Source organism: Ambystoma mexicanum, chromosome 14 (assembly GCF_040938575.1).
Source record: "Ambystoma mexicanum isolate Mex_15411 chromosome 14, UKY_AmexF1_1, whole genome shotgun sequence".
NCBI lineage: Eukaryota > Metazoa > Chordata > Amphibia > Caudata > Ambystomatidae > Ambystoma > Ambystoma mexicanum.
Window position 1 is genome coordinate 519,345,256 of NC_090940.1, and position 22,110 is coordinate 519,367,365.

The following is a 22,110-nucleotide window of genomic DNA, read 5'->3' on the forward strand; positions in this document are numbered from 1 at the left end:
AGGTGACCCTAGGTAGCGGTCGGGTCCAATCTGGACTCTTCCTGCAGGAGTGATGCTGGCCCACCAGACCCCCCCTAAGTCTGCCTGCCTAACAGTCTCTCAGAAGATAAAACTATCAAGCTGGCAAAACCAAGGGGAAAGGGGAATTGGAGAACAAAACAAAGAAATCATCACTGGATTGCACTGATGCCCTCTGGTACTGGATTACTCGCCTCAGTGTCTGTGAAATCTAGGGAAAACAATAACATACATATGTTTATGTATAACTGATAAATATGTCTACTATTTCTTTTACTATAATATGCTTTATTTCTCTTAAATACCTGTTGCCTATGCTATAATGCTGATAGGCTTTCTTTTCAGAAGGTGTTGAGTAGATACTTCTGTAGATCTTGTGCAACTTATTTCTTATTAAAAATTTCCTAAAACTTCTTAACCAGGTTTTCTTCGAATTCTATTAAAGAATAACTTTGCTGCCAGAATTCTAATTAAATTCCTCTGAAAATGTCTTTCAATACTGCAATTGCTAAAAATGTCTAATATTTTCTTAATATATCAGAATAAATATCTTTTTTATTTTAAAAGGATTTGTAATAACCTTAACTGAAACGCTTCTGAATTAACTTAACTTCTTTTGCTTCAAAATCAAATAAAGTCTGTTCACTCTTCTTTTTAAAACTCTGCTTGTGCTTTTCAGACTCGCGCGCGCATAATACAATGACTACTGTACTTAAATAGGAACCGCGCATGAATCTGATGCTTCTCTTCTAGTTTAACGTAACGCGCCTCCTTCCGACGCCTTCTTTTCAGAAAAAACCCAACCGCGCATTCATCCGACACTTGCTTTCTTGACAAACGAACCGCGCATCCATCCGACACTTGCTTTCTTGACAAAACGAGCCGCGCACTGCTTCCGTAGTAGAAATGACATGCACGCGACGGCACGTAATGAAAGTAAGGTTCTTTACTCTAACCTTACTAATAACGGCAAATGCGAGACAAAGATACACTTGCGCAAACAACTGAATAGATAAAATTACAAATACAGCCCGATCTTAACTGTATTTGTAAAAAATATACTTTTAATAAACTGCGCGTTTGTTAGTAGATTCGCATCGCGCATATTAAAATTAAAATACGCAATATGCAGATATCAGATAAAAACAGAATCAAATCTGATAATGGAAAATACAGTTTAATTAAAAGTCTTTTTCAAGAAAAAAAGGCAGATGAACTTCACTCAATTTCATACATCTTGAAAGAGTGAATCACTTAGCTTGCTTCATCTGCATCTTCACTGCTTCCTAGAAAGTCTTGAATTCAATGTCTTTTCTTTTGAAGTTTTGGAAATCTTTGTAACTCTTCTTAGTTTCAGCAAACTATAAATATTTTTAAATCATGCTCTTAGAGCTAAGTAGACTGCGACCTGCCACTAAGGCAGCTAAAATGAAAGGCAGTTTAGAACTCTGACCAACATTCCAAACTACCTCATAATCTATTTACTCCAACCACTGCTGCAGGAAGGACCCTCCATCTTGCTTTGGGGAAATAAGCGATTCCTGAAAATTGCATTAAGGAATTTTTGTACAAGTTCTATTTCTAAACCAAACATACCCTAAACATCACTCTTCTAAAGTAAAACTACATCCACAGGGTTTTATTGCTAAATGATGAATTCTTAATGAAATGTGTAAGCAAATGAAGCCTTTGAAAATTACCATGGAATTCTAACAGTATGCCTTTTAAGGTTGTGGACCTTTGAAACTCTAGAAACGTACCATGGAATCCTGACAGTAGCCACATTGCTGATGACATCCCAAGAAGTATGTCTCTGAAACGCGACGGCCGTGGCCTCAGCTCCGACTGCATGGGAATGAATCCCCTCTGGAACATCTTTCGCCCATGGCTGTGCATGCCTCCGAAATTGCCTGAACCATCCAACGGGCGATGGAACCTTGGAAGCATCAGAGCCGGAGGAGGAGCCTCAAAAGTCACAAACAATGCTTTGGACTTCCTGAAGTATTTTGTCTGAGAGAGATACAACTTGAGGAAACTCTTGAGGTCCAAGGTATGTAGTGACCTGTCAGCCTCCGACTGCGGGTTCAGGAAGAACACCGGCAGGCAGATCTCTTGATTCAGATGAAATGCAGAGAATACCTTGGGCAAGAAGTTTGGGCGAGTGCACAAGATGACCTTATTGTTGTGAAACGTGGTGCAAGGCTTGCATGAAGACTACGCCTGCAGCTCACTGACCCTGCGCGCACAGGTGAGGACACCAGTAGAACTGGGTTTGGTGTCACCAAGCGGATGTCCAGGGGCCATCAGCTCCAAAGGCTTGCACTGCAAAGCTGCAAGAACCACATTGACCAGGCGCAGCCTATGCACTGGAGGAAAAAGCCTAGACAACCCCTTAAAATGGGCCTTAACCATCGGGAAAACTTGCGAAAATACATGTCCTGGGGAATTTGTGTAAGCCCCAATGGCTGCAAAGTAAGTGCGGCAAGTATCCACCTGGACTCGAGAGCGAGTCAGATGTGCTGAAAAAGACAGAAAGTCATCCAGAGGACAGGGTCCAGACCCGTGTCACAAGCCCAATGGCAGAACCTAGTACATTTGCAGGGACCAAGTCAAGGGCCTCCTGGCCTGCTGAAGGATGTTGCATGTGTCATCTGACAATTGAGCACGCTGAAGCCTCAGCTGGTCAGGAACCAGGTTGCCAGGGCCGGCTTGGCTGGGTCTGGATGTTCCACTGCCCCACCCTGATGGTTCAGGAAGCCCCTACTGGAGATTGGAAGGTGGACGGGACCCTGGGAGAACAACTGCAGCAGATCCGAATACCAGGGTCTCGAAGGCCAGTGGGGGGCAATCAGGATGAAGCTTCAACCCGAAGTCCGGAACTTGCAGAAGGTCCATTGGAGCAGAGGGGTGGGCGGGAACGACTAACACCTGCGGCCGTGCCAACAGATCTGGAAGGCGACTCCCAGAGACCCCTGGCCCCGTCCTGCCCATGAAACAAACTGGGGGCATTGGAACTCAGCGGGGAAGCGAACAAATCCAGGTCCGCAAACCCCCAACGTTGGAACAGGGGTAACAAGGAGTCAGTGTGCAACTCCCACTCGTAGGTCTTTAACCCCTGTGGCTCAGATGGTCCGCTTCTGCATTGCTGTCCCCCCCCTGGGAAGTGGACTGCTGAAATCCAAACTGCCTCAAGCCAGGGCCCATTACCGGATCGATACTGCCTCCATGCAAAGGAAGGAGGGCGCAGGGGTGGGGGGGGGGGGGGGTCGGACATGTGCCACTCTGCTTCTTCAGTTGAAACATAGTAGAATGGTCTGTCCTGACCAGAACCGACTCGTCTCTGTTTAGGGGCAAAAACACCTTGAGGGCCAAGCCCACTGCCCTGAGCTCTAGCAGATTGAAATGCAGGAGGGCTTTGTCCGGGACCATGCACCATGAATCACGTTGCCCTAGTGGCTTCCCAGCCCGAAAGGGAGGAGTCCGTCGTCATCAACACCAGGGTAAGCTTTGTTCCCACTGAACAACAATGCCATCTATCATACACCAGCGAAGATCGGGAAGTAGGAGTGGTGGTATTGGTATCTTGTGCGACTGAGAACCGGCCTCCGGATCCCAATTGACTGCCAGGTGGAGGCGAGCGTGCTGTACTGTGAGCATGCAGGAGGCCATCAGGCCCAAAATGTGCTGGAACCACCATGCTGAGGTGTTTCAGTTATCCAGCAAGTGCCCCACCGCCTTGCAGAGGGAGAGGAGCCACTCAGGCATGTGGAACAAGGAACAGTTGTGTTAACATACACCCCTAAGAAGACTAGTGCCTGAGATGGGCCCAACTGTAACTTCCTCTGGTTTAGGGAGAACCTTTTAAGCTTACACTCAGTTTTTGAAGTCTCACACTCATTCTGCTAGAGCCAAGAACTACAAGTTCCAAGAACTTTGTAGTTCTTATACAGTCAAATTAACCCGACAGGCGCATTACCGCCGGGGACGGTTGTTGACGACGGGAGGCAGGAGGCACGCCAGACCTCTTACACGTCTACAGGTAACATATAACACAAAAAATGGGTATACTGGAAGTCTTCTGGGCTATCGGGGTAGCCAGTGAAAAGTCGGATGCCAGGGGTTTGATACAGCCTTTCCCACCGCCTACAGTACCAACTTCTGTATCAATCCTGGTCCCCGATAAAGTCACACCATGTAACAGCAACATAGGCCAACAAAAGGGAAGGACTACTCTTTGGAAAGCCCGTCTACTGAATACGCGATCTTTGTGCAAGCATGCACAAGACGTGCACGATTTAATCGTAGAGGAAGATTTAGACATGATATGCCTGACAGAGACTTGGCTACAAGATCCTACCGGTCCTGTAAGTGCTATAGCGGTACCAGAAGGGTATAAAGTGCACAACAGCAACAGAGAAACTGGGGAAGGAGGGGGAGTGGCAGTGATGGCACGGGACAATATTCACCTGTTCCCGGCGGCCACTAATTGTGTGGGCTGTGAGATAATCCATCTGAAATTCATTCCTACTACTAATGACTGCACCAATATCTTAGTTGTATATAGTCCTCCCTCACCGAGTTCGTATTTTACAAAAACTCACACTGTACTTAACCCGAGGTCCCCCAACTCTGCAACCTTGCTGGTGGTTAATTTCAACAGATGGCGAGGGAACCAGACAGACAAGGATGCACTCCACTTGGAATTTTATTCAAATAATATTGACTTCAAGGTAATTAAATCAGAAACCCACGACAGCCAAGGGAAATCAGTTGGACTGGGTTAGCACAGAACCTGGAGTTTCAGGTGGTGAAAACATCTTCATGTATTTGGTCCGACCATTGCAAGGTCTCTTTCGAGGTAGTAATGAGCCATTCTTGCAAGAAAACTCAATAAGCAAGAAAAAGTTGAAGCAGAAATGTCAATAACTTAAAGTCCATACACCTGGAACAGTGTATGATTAAGACACTGGATAGTTTCCAGGTCGAGGACACTTGTGAAGTCATGCTACAAAAATATACTGTGTGATACAAGAGTTGGTAGAACAACAGGCGCGGCTGAAATCTAAGATGGTTAGAAAGAACGAGAATCACCAGAAATGGTTGCATAGTGAATTAGATAAACTTAAAAAGGAGAAAAGAGGGATGGAGAGTAAATGGCTTAAACACCCTACATAGGAAAATAAAGATCTATGGAAAGCCATTGACAAATGTTACAAAGATGGAATTAGAAAAGCCAAGAATGAAATGTTATAACGAGCAAATTACATGTGCATCAAACTCCACCAGCCAATTATTTCATATCCTAAAATCCATTGAGAAGCCACAGGCCTTGTCACACGCTTTTGACTCCACTCAAGAAGACTGTGATAGAGTACAACAGGCGTTTGCACAGAAAATACAAATGGCCAGAGACGCCATTGTAACAGCTAGCAAAACGTCTAACTCAGAAGGGAATATGGACAACAGGAGGGAAAGACATTTCAGTTTCTCCCCATCTCTCAGTTTCTCCCCATCTCTGAGGAAGAGATGAGGAAAGTATTATCCACAATAAAAACCTGCCTCATGTGCAGAGAATATAATTCCCCCAAGAATAATACTTGAGAATAAGGAAATTTTTGCACCAATACTAACTAGGATAGCAAACGCCTCGTTCAGAGAAGGCATGATGCCCAAAAGTATTAAAGCTATTACCTGGGTTAGACCCCAAATAGCCAGGAAATTTATGGCCCATTACGAACTGTAACTTCTTGTTCAAAGTCCTGGACAAAAAAGCGACAAGGCAATTATAGACACACGTGGAGGGGAACCATACTCTGCACGACCAACAATCCGGCTTTCGTACTGCACATAGTACAGAGACGGCTACGTTGGACCTGCAGACTTATAAGTAAGGTGTTGTAGATAAAGGCAAGACAGGGATGCTTATGCTACTGGACCAGAGTCCGGCATTTGACTTGGTAGACCATCAACTGCTTCAACAGGTCACGGAAAAAGTAGCAAACTATTCCAAAGAAGCAGCCACATGGTTGGCATCCTTCCTGGTTGACAGGGAAGCTAAAATCCATAAGGTGGTGGGGAGGGGGGGGGGCACTTCTCCATGGCAGCCCTCAAAGTATGGAGTACCACAAGGGGTGAGTCTGTCCTCACTCCTTTTTAATCTGTTCATGAGAGGTCTGTGTGAGGTTCTGGAAGGAGTCCGAGCGTTTTTTACAAATTATGCCGACGATACCCAGTTAGTGGTTGAGTTGGACGTGACTACATCAAGGACAGTATCAAAATCTCGACGCTGTATAACATCTTTGAGAATTGGATGATGAGCAACTGGATGTGCCTTAATAGTACGAAGACCGAGCTGATGATTTTTGTCACCCAACAAGCTCAAGCTAAATTAGGGTATGAATACAAATCCATCATCAAAGACACCCATATACAGGTGATAGGGCAGTTGAAAACTTTTTGGACTGGTAATGGAAGCTTTGTTGGGCTATGAGGCCCAGGTGCATTACCAGAATAAAAGCAGCTCCTACCATCTCCGTCTACTCAGAGTGATCCGGCCATTCTTGAGCGAAACAAGCACTGCAACTATAGCAAGAGCTATTCTGTCCCGCTTGGACTATGGCAACACCCTCATGCTCGGGGCTAATAAGAACTGCCTGGAAAAATGCCAGGTTATAGAGAATAATGCCATCAGAATAATCTAAGGAAAGTCGAAGAGTGAGCATATCTCAAAGGACAGGATAGCCTTGCACTGGCTCAGGATCGAAGATCGGATCCATTTCAAAGCTTAAACGCGGGCACATAAATGTCTTGTTTTGCACCAAAATATCTAAAGGGCAAGATTATGTCATATCCTCCAAATCGCACACGGAGATCAGAGGCACTGGGTAGGATTAAAATGCTACCATACAGACGAGAAACGGTGCTTGGCAGAGCCTTCCCCACTCGAGCAGCAAGAGAATGGAATAATCTCCCTCTTGCTCTCAGACTCGAGCCTAATCACATGGCCTTCAGAAGGAGCCTTAAAACTGCACGTCTTCACGTAAATCGGGATCTAAGAGAAGATATACAGATATCAGCATAGGTCGGTTCTTTTGTGTCTGTTGGTAGTAATCAAATCGTATGTGATGCGCCCCGATGCCTGCAGGCTTTCGGCACTCTATAATTACATAAACAAATAACCCCAGCTGATGAAGGTTATCTGCCAATCTCTGGCAGGAATGCAACACCCCCTCATGTGAGCTCGCCCTCACCAGCCAGTCGTCTAAATAAGGGTACAGATGATTGCCATTGAAGCAGAGAAGGCCTGCTACTGCGTCCATCAACTTTGTGAAGACACAAAGGGCAGAGTTCAGGCCGAAGGGCAGCACCTTGTACTTAAAGTAGTACAACAACCGTGAACTGCAGAAACTTCTGATGCAGTTGGGAGATGGGTCTATGCAGGTACGCATCCTTGAGGTCCAGGGAACACATTCAGTCCCCTGCACACAGAGACTCTGCTATGTGCGTGAGAATAATCATCTTGAAGCGTTCCAGCAGTAAAGACAGATTTAGAAACGACAAGTGCAGGCCAATCCTCTGGCCAGCCTAGTTGTTCTTGGCTACTGTGAGACACCTAAAGGTGTCTCACCTGCTAGTCCCCGGGGAGCTATCATCTAGGTGGCCAAGACACAGCCATCACTTTTAGATCCAGTCCCTGGGGGTGGACCAGTGCGGGAGGATCACCTGGATGAGGGGTCTTCAGGGAGTGGAAGGGCGACACCAGATGGTGAGACGCGGTATCCCTTCCCTGTAACACCTTTTCCCCCATCCTTTCAGGTAAGATACTTAGGAACTCAACTCCCAGCCCCCCACACGCCCCACTTTCCCAACACAAACACTTTCTCACGGACAGCTCACTGTGAGCAAAATCAGACGAACACCATAGTCGTATACCTGACATGTCCCAATAAAATGGTCAGGCAAGGTCAGGCACTTACTGATCATTACACACACCAGACTTTTATCACACTTCCACAAATGGATAAAAGGCAGAACACGATAGAGCTCGAGCAAGGCAAAGCGCACGAGGAAGCAGCAGTTCCAAGATGGCAGCTTAATAAGAAGAGAGACAAGGAGACCAGAGAGAGGGAGGGGGGGTGGGGGGGGGGGGGGGGGGGGGGGGAGTGCCCTTGACCTTTTCAGACCGTTACTTTCAAGAGCCTTGGAAAATAAGAAACCTAAGACCTGGAATTATAGATGAAGAAACCTGCATTATGTGTCGGAGGTACTCGGGGCTCTCCTGCATCTATAACCAAGGCAGGGAGAAGCGTTTGCTTCTGTGGTACTGGCCTTGGCTCCTACAACACAGCAGCGCCAGTAAAGTCAGCACAGTCGGTGAGTCGGGGAGACTGATACCAGATCGGCCTGTGTTAGAACCAAGGTTGCAAGCGGCAGCATTGTAAAGAGAAATCTAAAGAGAACAGTGTGTGAATCGTATGTGATGAGTGACGTAAATATAATTTAATAACAGATGAGTGACTGAACTTTAGAAGCCGAGAAAGATACTGTGAACAGAGTGGTCCAGCGCCACGTGGGTGCTCATTCAAAGGTCTCCGTTATGTATCCAACTGGTTTGAAAATGTGGAAAAGGAAATGAGGTATCGAAGTGGTCCTGCAACGGGTCAAGCTAAACCCTGTGCAAATTTGAAAGTCTTCGATAGTTAATATGAACTGAAATTTGTCCGAGCCCGGCTGAGGGAGACTAATTGCGTAAGAGGAAGGATCTGAGCCAGGCTGAGGGGGGATCCGGGGTGAACTGTGAGTCACCCGAGAAAGAATATTCTCTTAACATTGTAAAGGGGATCTGAGCCCAGAAGAGGGGGATCCAGAGTAAAGAGTAAATCATCCAAATTGAGTACTTGTGTGAGGAAAATAACTTCATTTATTTTTGTGCATCAGGCCCTCTGAATCAATAGACTAAGAAGTAAAGCGACTTGGGCACAGAAGGCCCTGATGCTGGTAATTAAACTGTGACCTCATGCCGAAAAAGCCAAAGAGTGTGCTAAGATCCAGTGAACCGCCTTGTCCTGTGCTGAAAACGTGGGAAGGGATGCAAACGGCCTGAACATCCTGACATATCATTTTGAACACTTCTTTCTTTTCATAACATTATTCCCTACACTATTTGTATTTAGCGGTAAGGACTGGAAAAATGTTTTTAAGTATAGGCCCTTTTATTTTGACAAGACACCACTATGACTGCGTTATTATTTGATGGTCGTAGCTTGCTCGCATCTGTAGATTTAGGATTAGATAGGCCTTTATCATACCCTTTTTTGAAGTACAATAAACACCCTTGAACTGTGGTCACTTGTGTCCGTCTTACTGTTGATACCATGCCTTCCTTACAGTACCACAAAAATCCTGGAATAGTACCTGGAGTCCCTGTCTACAAGAGGAACCTGTTCCACCGCCTGCATCTGCAAGAGGGAAAGGACCTCCTGTAAAAGAGCTGGGGACCCGATCTGACGAAGGAGGAGAGGATGGTAGAGGGAGAGGAAGAGGAAGACTGAAGCCTGTGCAGACAACATGGGTTGTTGAAGACGCTTCCAGGTGTCCTGGAAAAGAGCCAAACTGTTCCCCAAACGTGCAAGCTATATCCCCCCCCTCCCCACCCCCCCACCATGAAGTCACTACTTCCTGGCGTCAGAGGAGGGGGCAGAGGAGCGGGATCGGAAAAACACATGCAAAGTCCTCTGCTGCTGTTAGGCAGAAACCTGTGCAGTTCCCTTAGGGACCACTGCAAAAGATTTAAGACTACAGGTGTTTGGCAGTAAACCCACTTGGTAGCAGTCTGTACCACACAGATTCACTTGGTAGCTGTGGCTGAGCAGTCAGACTTCCCTCAAGAAGAGTTAGGCAGTATACAGAGCATACAAAATAGGTACAGAAATACAGTAGCACAAGCAAACACTGACCAGAGCTTGGGTGTAAAAGTATATAATTATTTATTTAACACACACTTATAAAACACACTAGCACTAAATTGGTAAGATAAATTCAAAACAATCACTATTATCATATATACATCCCCGATTACTTGTTGGACAAGTCTTAGTTAACACCACTTATTTCCAGACAGAGGTGAGGGCTTAACATTCGATGGCACTCCAACAAGTTAAATAAAAAGGGAGGGTAAAGAAGAATTATGGAAGCACACCCACAAAACACTTTTTAAAGAACCACAGCAAGTTAGGAAGGCACAGTCTACTGGTGAGCAAGGACGTTTAGGTGCCAGGCCCACTTTCAAGGGAGCCAGGCGAAAGATGCCCAAGATCAAACAGTTACACAGAGTCTTCGAAGTTTGTGGAGGTAGTTCGAAAAAGGTTTAGTTCAGTTCAGAAAAAGTTAGCTAAGGTGTCCCAGGCTGACCCAGGTTCGAGAGACGAGGATTTAATACACCCCGTTCAATCGGTTGCAAGGGAAGCCAGGCGGAACACGGTACCTTAAATGGAGAGGATCCTCCAGCGGGGGCAGTTGTTCCTGGCAGCGGGTGCAAGTCGCAGCGTCATCCAGAGGAAGAGAAGATCTCATCGTGGAGGAAAGATGAAGGTCGTTGCACTGCCAGGGAAGAAACCAGCCGCAGAGTTCTCCGGTACAAAGGTACTACCCTTTCGGTTCGCGATGATGGTGAAAACGTGGTATCCTGGTTGCCGGGGTGCTTGGCACAGGCAAGGCGGCCACAAGATGCTCCAGGAAGGCGAAAAGAAGGTAGACTGGTTATCCCCACCAGTCGAAGGAAGAAGACTCTCCGGGCTGGAGATCGCCTCCGTCGTTGGGAAAAGTGGTGAGGCGGTTCAGCAGGGCTCCACCGGTGGTGTCGTTGCAGGCCGGCTCAGCTTCTCCTTCCTCGGATTCTTTAGGTCCAGTGGCGACGTCTGAAGTTCCAGTCCCCAAAGCCCTGCTTTTATGCAGCACACCCCCATTCACTCAGCCTAGCTGTCAATCAAACATGCTAAGTGGTGAGCCGGCCTGAGCCAATCACACAAGAGTGCGACTTGAGTTACCAAGGTAACTTAGTCCAGGGTGCCTAAACCCCCTCCCACACCCCCTGTGGTACCCTGAAAGAGTGGCACCACTTTTGGAGGCTTCTGTGGCGAAGCCCGCCAAAAAGTGGAACAAAGGGCTCGACTTGGGTTGGAGTCACAGAAGAGAACACAAACACCATTTTAGAATCGAGTTCTGGCAAAAAATACCAACCGGCGAATTAATATTAAATAAATAAACCGGCGGTATGTTCGAGGCTATAAGAATTAAATAATTAAAGTTGGTATCCTCGAACAATGGGAAAATCCCATAGTTATATTCGCGGTCGAATATAAAAAGTAGTATCCACTGCCACCAGCCAAAACTCGATCGGGGGGATGGAGACGTGCTCCCTCGAACAACAGACCCCGGGGCAATCGAATTGCCCCGGCCAGTACGTCCACAATATAATGGTTCGTACTGGTTTCTGTTCATAATTTGGGACTAGCAAAGCCAATGGTGACTTTACATGCCCTGGGAGACAGTAGTCAGTCCCAGGGTATGGAGTCTATGTTGGGGGGTCGCTACGACACCCCTGGGTTACGGCACGGAGGGTGCTGTGTAACCCACATCAAAAAAAACCACATGAGACCCTATGGAGTAAAAGACCCCATAGCCCATAAAACACATGGAAAATTAAAGGAACACCTCAAATCATGTCTAAGAGTGGGAGCAAAAGAATCTCACTCTTAGCAGGAGAGAAAAAAATAAACCCCAAAAATCCAGCAAAGCTGCTGGGGTACTCACTAGGTTTGGGAAATTAGCCTTACAGAGAATTCTCCCTAACACTTGCTTCCTCCCGATGTCATTGGGCGACCTGTCAGGCTTCCTGTGTATCGCAGTCCCGAAACCCCTTGGTGCCGGAGAAAGTGCAGGGTTTGAACTCGGTCCTGCCCTGGGACTGAGGAAAGGATTACTGTCCAGGGTTTGTCTGGATGGCCATGTCTTGGCGATTTGAGTGGAGGTTTTCCTCTTTGTCAACTAGTCATCGGTTGAAAAATGAAAAAAGGTCCACACCCTCGAAGGGCAGATCCAGTATCCGCTCTTGCACGTCAAATGAAAACTTAGTGGCATGCATCTATGCCGTCCTTATCTCGACACCAAGGCAAAGCCCTCTGCTGGCTGTGTCGAAGTGAGAAACACAAGACTCAATGAAGTCCTGCCCAATGGTCCGGGCATCTGCCAGACCGACCTTGGACAAGGCTTGCTTATTCGAAAGGCGGTCGGGCAGACATTCCCAAAGCTCCCACCACAACTTCTTGTTAGCCGCAGATGCAGTTCTTAGATGGAATAGCAGTGCTTTCCCAAAGACTGTAGGAACTTGCCCTCCTTGGAAAGACATCTGAGGTGGCTCCCGTGGAAGAAGACGACAAAGACGATGGTTTAGCATAGAATGAAGCCGCAGCCAACACTGAAGACCGCGGCTGCAGGTGGGAGGCCAGGAGGATTGGATTGGCTCCCTGTCAGTCAGCCTGAACCTGCTGACCAACTTCTTGTTCATCTGGACGTTGGCCCTGGGCTACTCCCAGACCTTTTGTGCTACCTGCAGGACATCGCTCTGGAGAGGGATGCCAGACCGGACTGTGGTGCGCTTACCCAAAACCTCTGCTAGCACTCCCGACTCCTAAAGGGCCTTCCTCGGGCGAAGGGATCCCAAAGGACCCCAAAGAACTCTGCCAGGCCCTAAAGGTGGTCATGAGAGGCCTATAACAGATGCAGAGGGTTCATCGTCCTGGGCGTTATCGGCCTCATAGGTGCCCCTGCCCCCACCCCAAGATGGGTCCAACGCTGAGGGGGAGGCATTGGTGGAACGGGAGGAGGTGGAGTAGTCTGAACAACTGGTAGGGCCTGGCCCGGGAAGGGACCAGCACTACTGGAATCAGCAGCACTGGTGGCAGGGGAGGGGTACCCAGATGAGAGGACCGGGTAGGTGCACCCTGCGGGATGACCTTCACTATATCCATCAGGAGCCCCTTCATCTCAGGGGAACGCATGAGGAAGAGGAATCGCTCGAAGCGGTCCTCGCAAGCCGCCAGACGCCTAGGGATCCAGCCCTCCAAGGCGCTGGGTCTCCGCTCCTGGTCAAAGTACCTGAGGCGTGTAGCCATAAGGTTGGGTAGATGTACTCCTGAGAAGACCAGATGCCTTTACTGTACAATCCGCTATGGCTTCCAGAGGGAAGGGGGCTGAGATATTTCATTCAAAGGGCAAGAGCACTGGCAGGCCGCTAGTTGGATCCAAGATGGCCACCGGCCTGTCAGACTCTGCCACTACCTCTCTGGCATTTTGAAGCCACAAGAGGCATCAGACATGGGAGGATACACCTTGGGTCTTGCACCTGCAGCGGAAGCGTCAACCTCAGATCACTCTGGTAGGCGATGAGCCCTCGGCCAGCCAGTAGTTGTAACGCCCTAACTCACGACCTCGGAGCGAGCTCCGGTAGGTTGGACGCTCTTGGCATCTGTGCGGTAGCCATGCTGGATCATGCCGAGGACAGACTCTTGGAGGTGGCATTCGACGATCCCTTACCCCTTGGGGGGCGACGTGGACAAACTTGATCGCCCCTCCGAGGACAGCCCGGTAGGGCCCCTTAGCCCATCAGCTTGGAAGCCGGTAGCCTGGATGGCCTCAGGTTTGCCCCCGCAGCACCCAAAAAAGCCCCTGGGCCACTCGGCTTGGGAGCCGGTAGACTGCGAGGCCTCGGGCCTGCCGGAACCTGAATCTGAGAAACCCTGTTCCGTGTGAACCCCGGGGAAGGAGTCACTGCTCTGTGGAGCTATGCTGAACAGAGGGCCTACCTTGTCTTGACGAGAGTTCCTGCAGACGTCCTTAAGGTAGGGCATAGGAGAAGTGTGGAAGATCTCCTCCACTGCAACAATCGATTCTTCAATGCCCTGTAACCGAGAGCGATGCAAGCCGAACACGCGCCCCAGCTGTGGTCGGACCCCAAAAACTCAAGACGGCGTGCATGGGGGTCCAAGGCTGGGAACGAGAGGTCACATGAGGCACATCTTGTGAATCCTCCTGCAGCCGACATGCACCGGGGAGGCAAGGCACCGAAGGGAAGTTAAATAAGATTGAAAAACCACGGAGCAAACAGAAAGCTAAACAAGTCTCTAAGCTGGTTGCCAGGTCCGACACCATCCGTGCGGAAAAAGGGACTGGGTTGAGGCGCCACAGGATGGGGCGTCGGCAGGGCAGGACCTCAGCAGGGCATTCCTGAGTCCGTGCCCCAGCGCGCTAGACTATAAATTAAGGGGAAGCTCAATTTTTCGCTGCCAACAGTTCTGGTAACGTCACCGTGTTGGGGGACACCCACAAGGATGAAGGGGGAGGAGATGTAAGAGTATATATACTCTGTTTACACACATCAATCAAATAAGTTCTTGGGATGCAACACAGTGAATAACATCTAGAAGAAAACTAAGGCCTAGACAGAAACTTCAGTCCCAAGCTAAATGTATACCCAATACTTGGCAGTAAACTCTGGACGTTGTACACAAGCTATTCAGGATCCAGAAATATCGCACATGGATAGTGACAGTACAATTCACCCAACCTCTACTCAACTGTAAAATCTCTATTACACACGCAAACCATATACAGACAAGGGGTTAATCACGACAACCCACAGGGACACCCCTAAATCAAAATAGGCTTATACATTCAGTATCAAAACTACCTGTCTCATTCTACTCTTAGAAACATTTTGGACATGTAATAACAGTTACACATACTTTTCCAGTTAATTTCTATAGGCAGGAGTCCAATGCATTGATTTAAAAGACAGAAATAAATGTACCCGCTAAAATATTAATTCTTGGAAGTAAACTCCAGCGACCCAAAGGGGACCAAAGAAAAACGTCAACATTGAAGGGAGTACCTTCAACAGTCAAGTTTTAGGAGTTTCGACTTGAAGAAAAGTTCCCCATAGGGAAGTGTTAAACCAGAAATCGCATTTTGGGATTGTAAGGCCATTTCTAGCCTCCTCAACCTTTGGATTTTTTCTACTGGCATTTTTGGTTCTTTGATCTACTTTTGAGCCCCTCTCCTCCAGACCTGCAAGAACACCTTACGCCAACCTACTGCCTGTACCTATAGTTAAGCGTGCGAGAGGAGGGGGTGTAAGCTTCCCATTCATTGCTGCCAGGCGATGGAACTCCCTGCCTCTCGCCCTCAGATAAGAACCCTCCCACCTTGCAAAGCTATCAAAACTAGACTATTTGCCTAAACCTTCTACGTAAGCCAGTAGCGTCCCCATGCCAAGCCGTATGTGTACTCAGACTATAATATCTATATGTAATGTGGTATGTAACGATAGGCTGCACACCATGTAACCTTGTGAAGCCCTATCGCCCTCGATGTAGCGCATCATGTACAAGTAAGTACACCTACGTGCATCTGTAACTAAGCCGATTCCATGTAACAGCACCACAATGCCTCCTGGCTGTTTTGTGCACTTTATAAATGCCAATAAATAAATACATGTGGTGGCCAGAGCGACCTCTCCGGAGGTCCCCCTGTCAGTATGTCAGTTTTTACCCTTTACAAGGTATTTGGTCACTCCCAACGTGCCAAGTACTAGGGGTGCCCATCAGCCTCCTAATTTTTACTCTAGAGTCATATCACCCGGCACAGGTTTTAGGGAGTAGGTTGTTAGCAGCTTTACATTCACATGGGGTGAACGCCATTTTACACCATGTGTAGTCCAATATACCTTTGTGGTAGGCATGGGGTACCAATAATTTTCTTTTTTTTGTAACTACTCTAACAATTTGTGTTTGTGTTTCCCTTGTCTAGGTGACCACGAGGTAGACCTCAAAATGGTTGCTCTCACCATGTGAGCTCTTTTGTGAACCCACAAAGGCAGCCTTCATATAGGTCCTAACTGGTTTAGGCCAGTATAGGCCCGTGGGCCATGGTAACCCTCCATCTTCCTGTAGGGGTGGCCAAGGCTGAGTGGCAGTCCTACTGTGCAACCAGTATGGTTAGTCATCTGACCCACAGCCCCTACTGCTTTTGGTGATTGACAGGTTGTTCCAGGGGCCAGCCCCTTTGGGAAAGGGTACCCTTGCTCACTGTGCTCAGAGGCACAGCTCCACCTCACCAATGAGGCCTGACTAGGCTGAAACATGTGTCTGGTGTTGCTGTTGGTACTCTGCCTAGCATTTCAATGCTGGACTACCTTCGGGTGGGACAAAGACTGATATGCCTATGGAAAGGTCTCCTCTGTGAAAAGCACAGTGAGTTAAAGCGTGGTTGAGACACTCCCGGGGGCCATCCACTCAAGAACAGGTCAATGGACTGTGTTTGTGCTGGTAGAGGGACTCCCAGACCTCTTTATGCACCTATAGTATAGTTCTGTACTACACAAGTTGGTAGAGTGACTGAGCAGCCAGACACATCTCAAGAGGGGTAAATGTGAGCTGTAGAGATGCAACAAAGATTCACAGTTACAAGTATCCAAATAACACTTCTACTCAAGGTTTTCTAGTCAAAATAATTATTTAACAGTCAGTGTTAAATAAGCCTTGTTTAGAAAGGGCAATATGAAAAAATAAAAATAAACTTCACAACACTTCTTCAGTTTTAAGATAAGTAGAACAAGTTACTTACCCCTGGTAACGTTCTTTCGACTGGCTGTTCCTCCCACGTATTCCTTATCTTTCATATGTCCAATATCCAGCTTTGCTGCTTCGGAAAAAATAAATTCCCAGCAGGGGGCACTGTGCGTCAATGCCTGTCGATTCGATGTCCTTCGGAGGCCTACGTATGTCAACATCAACGTAAGTATACGTAGCACGCGTAACGCCCATTGGCCTCAGTTCCTTTTTTACGAGTGAAGCATTTATCCTGTGTCCGACGGTTATTCCCCCAGAGAGAACGTAGACTGTAATCGCAAGGGACATTCTATTGTGGGGTAGGTTGGGAGGGGCGATGAGGCATATGTGGGAGGAACATCCAGTCGAAAGAAAGCTACCAGGGGTAAGTAACTTGTTCTTTGTATGGATTGTGTCCTCACAGGTATTCCTTATCTTTTATACACTCCCAAAACAGTTTAAATAATTTGAAGGAGGGAGTACAATTTAGTATGACATAGGTTTTCATGCTTGTGTATGCACTGAATGCAACACTGCTTTGCCAAATGCAGATTGCTGACACGAAGAAGAGTCTAAACTATAATGTTTAGTGAAGACGTGTACAGACCATGTGACAGCTGCACATATATTCCTTATCGGAACTCCCCTCTGTAGAGCAGAAGAAGTTGACATGCCCCTGGTCGAACGAGCCCTTAGGTGTTCTGGAGGATCTTTCCCCGCCAGCTTGTAGCATTCCAATATTGCCAATATAATCCATCTGGATAGAGTTTGTTTGATAATAGTCAAACCCAATGTGTGACCTGAACAGCCCACAAATAATTGGTCATCCTGTCTTAACCTTGTCATTCTGGAGATGTAAAAGCTCAGTGCACGTTTAGGGTCAAGCCTGTGAAGCCTTTCCTCTTCCATCCAGGATGTGGTTGAGGATAAAAAGATGGTAACTTTATCTTTTGAGTAAGATGAAACTCAGACAATTTTGGGGGAGAAAAGTGGGCTTCACTTTCAGTACCACCTGTCTTTGTAAAAGATAGTGTAAGGAGGTTTGCAGGATAAAGCATGTAGATTACTCACCCTTCGGGCAGAAGTAATTGCTACTAAAAAGATATTTTTTTAGATTTAGTAGCCTCAAAGGACAGCAACAAAGGCTTGAAAGGAGCTCCCATCAAAAACTAACACTGAGATAAGATCCCAAAGTGGGACTTGAAACAGGATTGGAGGGAAAAAATGTGCAGGTCCCTTCATGAACTGTATTAGAATTACCTTAAAGTAAGAGACTTCCTCTGAAGTGCACTTAAAAATAGAAAGTGCCGCCAAATATCCCTTGATGGTACCAATCATGAGCCCCAGATTTGCCAGGTGTAATAAAAACGAACATTCATATTTTCTCTGACTTTTGGAACTTTGTTCTGTGTTTTATCTTTACTGTGGAGTCTACGTTCCTCCGTATCTCTTTAAAGGCATCTGTGTTTAACTATTTTAGCACACAGCACCTTCTGTACAGTGCTGCTGGTAACCCTTTGGGATCTCCTTTGAGACTATTTTACTAACCTTAAGCGACTACTGTTCTTAAGGATAGAGGGATACTTTGAGTCCCTCCTAAATCTTTATCCTCCAAGAGATTAGCACACACCACCTTATGTGGAGTGCTAAAGGGATACCTAGTATCCCCTTTCCCTCTACTCATGTGACTTTTCAGTCAGTGACAACCCTACAGTTATGGCTGGTGTTAGTGGACATGTTCTAGAAACTATTGTGCTATTTTTTTTTTTTAACACAGACTGTATTCACAGTCTTGGTCATGGTCTCGGTCATGCACAATAGGTTCACCTATGTTCCAACATGGTGGCTCCTTTCTTTTTTCACCATTTCTCGCGTGGTTGTCCTTTGTTAACCCATCTACCATTCTGGGAGGGGGGAGGTCTGTGTGTGTTTTGCCTTTTGCAGGAACACTTGGGTGCCCCCGCCTAGGCTCCACTGTGTCTGTGAAGGCAGGAAGTAGGGAGGAGTGTTACATTCCAATGCCCTTTGTCTGCCAAAGTGCCTGAATGTACCAAGTTCCCACTGGGGGGCTGGTTGTCCTGATTGGACAGCCGCCTGCCCCGGTCTGTAAAATGCCGAGAGATTTTGCAGAGGACTGAGTGGGAAAAACCAAATAAAAAGGTGAGGTTCCTGAGGTTAAAGGCAAGGTGACCACTGGAACAGACGATCCGAAGCTGAAGTCGACCAGATACACCTGCAGTCGCTTCCAGTAACTGAAGCGACCACTGCTGTCCTGACCCTGTTTTCTCATCAGAGGAGCTCCGAAGATTAGTCCTTCCCTTTGGCGATTGGGACCACCCAGCCCTGAGACGAACTACAAATCAAGCCATCTCCTGAGGAGCTGTACCTCTCCAGAGCTGCAGACTGCGAATACCAGGAGACCACATACCCATTTGCAGTACAATGTCTTTTTGGCAAGGTCGAATCATCCAGAACTTTGGTGAGCTCCAGTTTGACCTCGAGGCACAATCTCTCATCTAAGTACCCTAACTAGAGTGCAGGAATTCAGAATCGAAGAAGATGGACTAGGCAAATTCTGTCCTTTGTTGGAGCTGATAAAAAAGGCACCTAAACCGCAGACCAACCAAGGAGACCGAAGCTTACATTAGCTAAAATGTGCTTGGCTACACCGACGGTCCAGTACCATTTTTGACCGACTCGTTTGGCCTGAGAACCCTCCCAATTGCTGGTTCTAAAAATCCTTCCAAACGCTCACAAATATAAACGGTACCTCAGTGGACTGTTTAACCATTGTCGTCTTTTCCCCCACTTTATTTTGAATAATCGTTCCTGTGGTTTGTCTTACTAAATATAACGGCATGAGCCCCGGAAGTTGGGAATTGCCCTTTGTGTGTTACCAACTGTGTACGAGTATTGTAGATTCTGCTGCTGCCTAGTGATTAGTTGACATGTAATGCATGTGTCATTTAAGAGTACTTTCAAACATCTGTGTGACAATGCAATTACTGGTCAATTGTGATGTCAGCTGTGCCTGGCATCCAGCACCTGACTATACAAATTTCCAGCCTGATGGTTGCCGTCTCAATTGCACCTATGGACTGCAGCATATACTTCACTTTTTCACAAGAAGGTTAGGATAATTATGGGTTTGTCAATTTAATCTGTAACAAATTTTCAGAAACTTCAGAAGCTCCAGAAAAGGGACAATGTTCCCAAAGAGGTCTGGAATTTGTTAAGAGAAATCCTTGTAATTTTAAATTATTCCTATGTTTTATATTACTTCTAGTGTAACTAATCCCTGTAATTCACGAGAGTACCTTCTAAAGAAGCTATAATGTGCCAGAATGTGCCTATATGTTCTTAATGGCGTTAGAAGCGAAAGGAGTCCTTTTATAGACCCAGTACTGCATTTACTATTTTATCCATTTTGTGTGCGATTTCATTTTCTTGAATGGTCCTACCACTACCATCGCTCCTAGTGAACCTTACAAATGTTGTGTGCACCCATCTGTACCCCAATGATATCAGTCCACTCCGCGCCGAAGAGTGACGCCAGACTACTCTGCTGCATTTGCACAGAGAGATTTACACTAACCTGGTGCACACCATGTACAGACTTCAGCTTGGGTCTTCCGAAAACCTCTCGAACATTAATACCACAAACAAGGCAATGTGTTTTGACATCTTAAAGTATGAAGGGTGCGCATTTTACAGAAGCAACCGAAGGACCTATGAACATAATTACATTTTTTATAAAGTATGAACAAGGCAGAAATGCATCTCAGCACTGAACAAAAAAGCAACACATAATAAAAACATACAATAAAACATACAAAGAACATGAAAACAGACCATGCAAAAAGATAAAGGAACAACCACCTTTAAAATGAAAAACAATTACAAGTCTAATGGAAGCGCAAAGAAAGGAGTTGAATACCTCTTGCTCTGGTAGGTTTTCTGCAATTTCGCCTTCATCAACAACTTCTCCACGTTCATTCTTTTCCCGCTTTATTCGCTGGATTCTCTCTCTCTTCACATTTCCAGCGCTTACCAACACACTCTTCAAAGCCCGCAGGCCAAAATCATAATGGCTTTGAGAAGAAAGTTGCTCATCGCACAGTCTAAAGATTAAAGACGCTTGATCAGAATGGCACCAAAAGAAGGAGTATCGATAAGAGTGATCATACTCCACATATTTATAAAAATCTGAGCAATTTCTATAAACTTCAATCTTAACAGTTTGATTTACTAAAATGCAGTTTTGAAGTGTTCAATTACTTTAGAGATTAAACCCAACTCATTTAGGCCGTTCTACTAGCTGACAATGGCAGGCAAGAAGACACATCTTAATCAACAGATTGCAAAATAAAGTGCTGATTTACAAAAGAGAATACGAAAGGGTCAATGTTATTACTTTGAGGTACGGGTTAGGAAAGATTTTCTTTTTGTTGCCATCCATCCATAGACATTAATGGCACACCGTTTGCTATTGTATTGAGCCTATCCTGACTTTATGGAGATATGAGAAGTCAGTTTATTTCGCAGACCTTTGCTATCTGTTTTTGGGACACTCATCTGTCCCTATGCATACCCTTTGTGACAGGTCAGAAGGAGGACGCAGACCCCAAAGGACATTTTAGGCAAGTTTTATTAAATGTAAGTTAGAAAGGCCTAGATATCCCCGTGGCTATGGGGTGTTAATCCGTCCAAGACTAATACTATCTGACCCGATCTGCCTTTATTATTTTGGTAAGAAAATTGAAGAGGGACTACCTTCTCCTGCTTTATGTTCTCAGCGCTGGTTCTCTTGAAATGTGCTCTTTTCTTTGGCAGTTCTTATCAGTTCCAACAGTTATTTTCTCACGGCAGACAGTTTATATCCCACTTCAGTCAAATCTTTACTTTGTTTCACTTGTTGGGTTGTATAGGCCAAGTATGCCTTTAACAGTGGATATTCTGTTCTCTTTATTTCACACCCTTTAGCATTGGGTATCTCACAGGCTATCCTTCTTTGAGGATCCCTCTCTCGTTTTCACATTTATCAGGTTTTTCCCCTCTGATGCTGTTCCCTCTTTGAAAATGTAATTCTTTCCTTATTTATTTTTATCAAAGTTTAGTAAATGTACTGTATTTCTGCTTTCCTCCCAATCATGGAATACTCTTGTTCCTTTCCATAAACCGTCACTCTTCAGCTCTGACAATAGTAATTCTTTGATATCCAATTCTCCCTCACAGAGTGTTACACTTATTTGAACAAGGCCGCGATGCGCAGGAGACGCTGCCTGATTAGATGTAGGACGCTTCGCAACGTCCATGCTCCTGTGCCAATATAACCGAGGCACGGACCCTCTGTGGCAAAGCACGCGCAGGACAAGGCCAGAGTGTTGAGCAAAGCAGGTGTTTGGCAGAGATGGGGTAAGAGCGTATA

General features: G+C 46.4%; 1 protein-coding gene across 1 annotated transcript in view; it reads right to left on the reverse strand.

The window, feature by feature from the left end:
- The window catches only part of DYNC1H1 (dynein cytoplasmic 1 heavy chain 1), a 2,031,190-nt gene that overhangs the window by 1,603,741 nt on the left and 405,339 nt on the right, over positions 1 to 22,110 (reverse strand). The window contains exon 31 of the mRNA XM_069637760.1: positions 20,620 to 20,803. Within this exon, the coding sequence (XP_069493861.1) occupies positions 20,620 to 20,803 (184 nt within the window). The remainder of the gene's footprint in view (positions 1 to 20,619; positions 20,804 to 22,110) is intronic.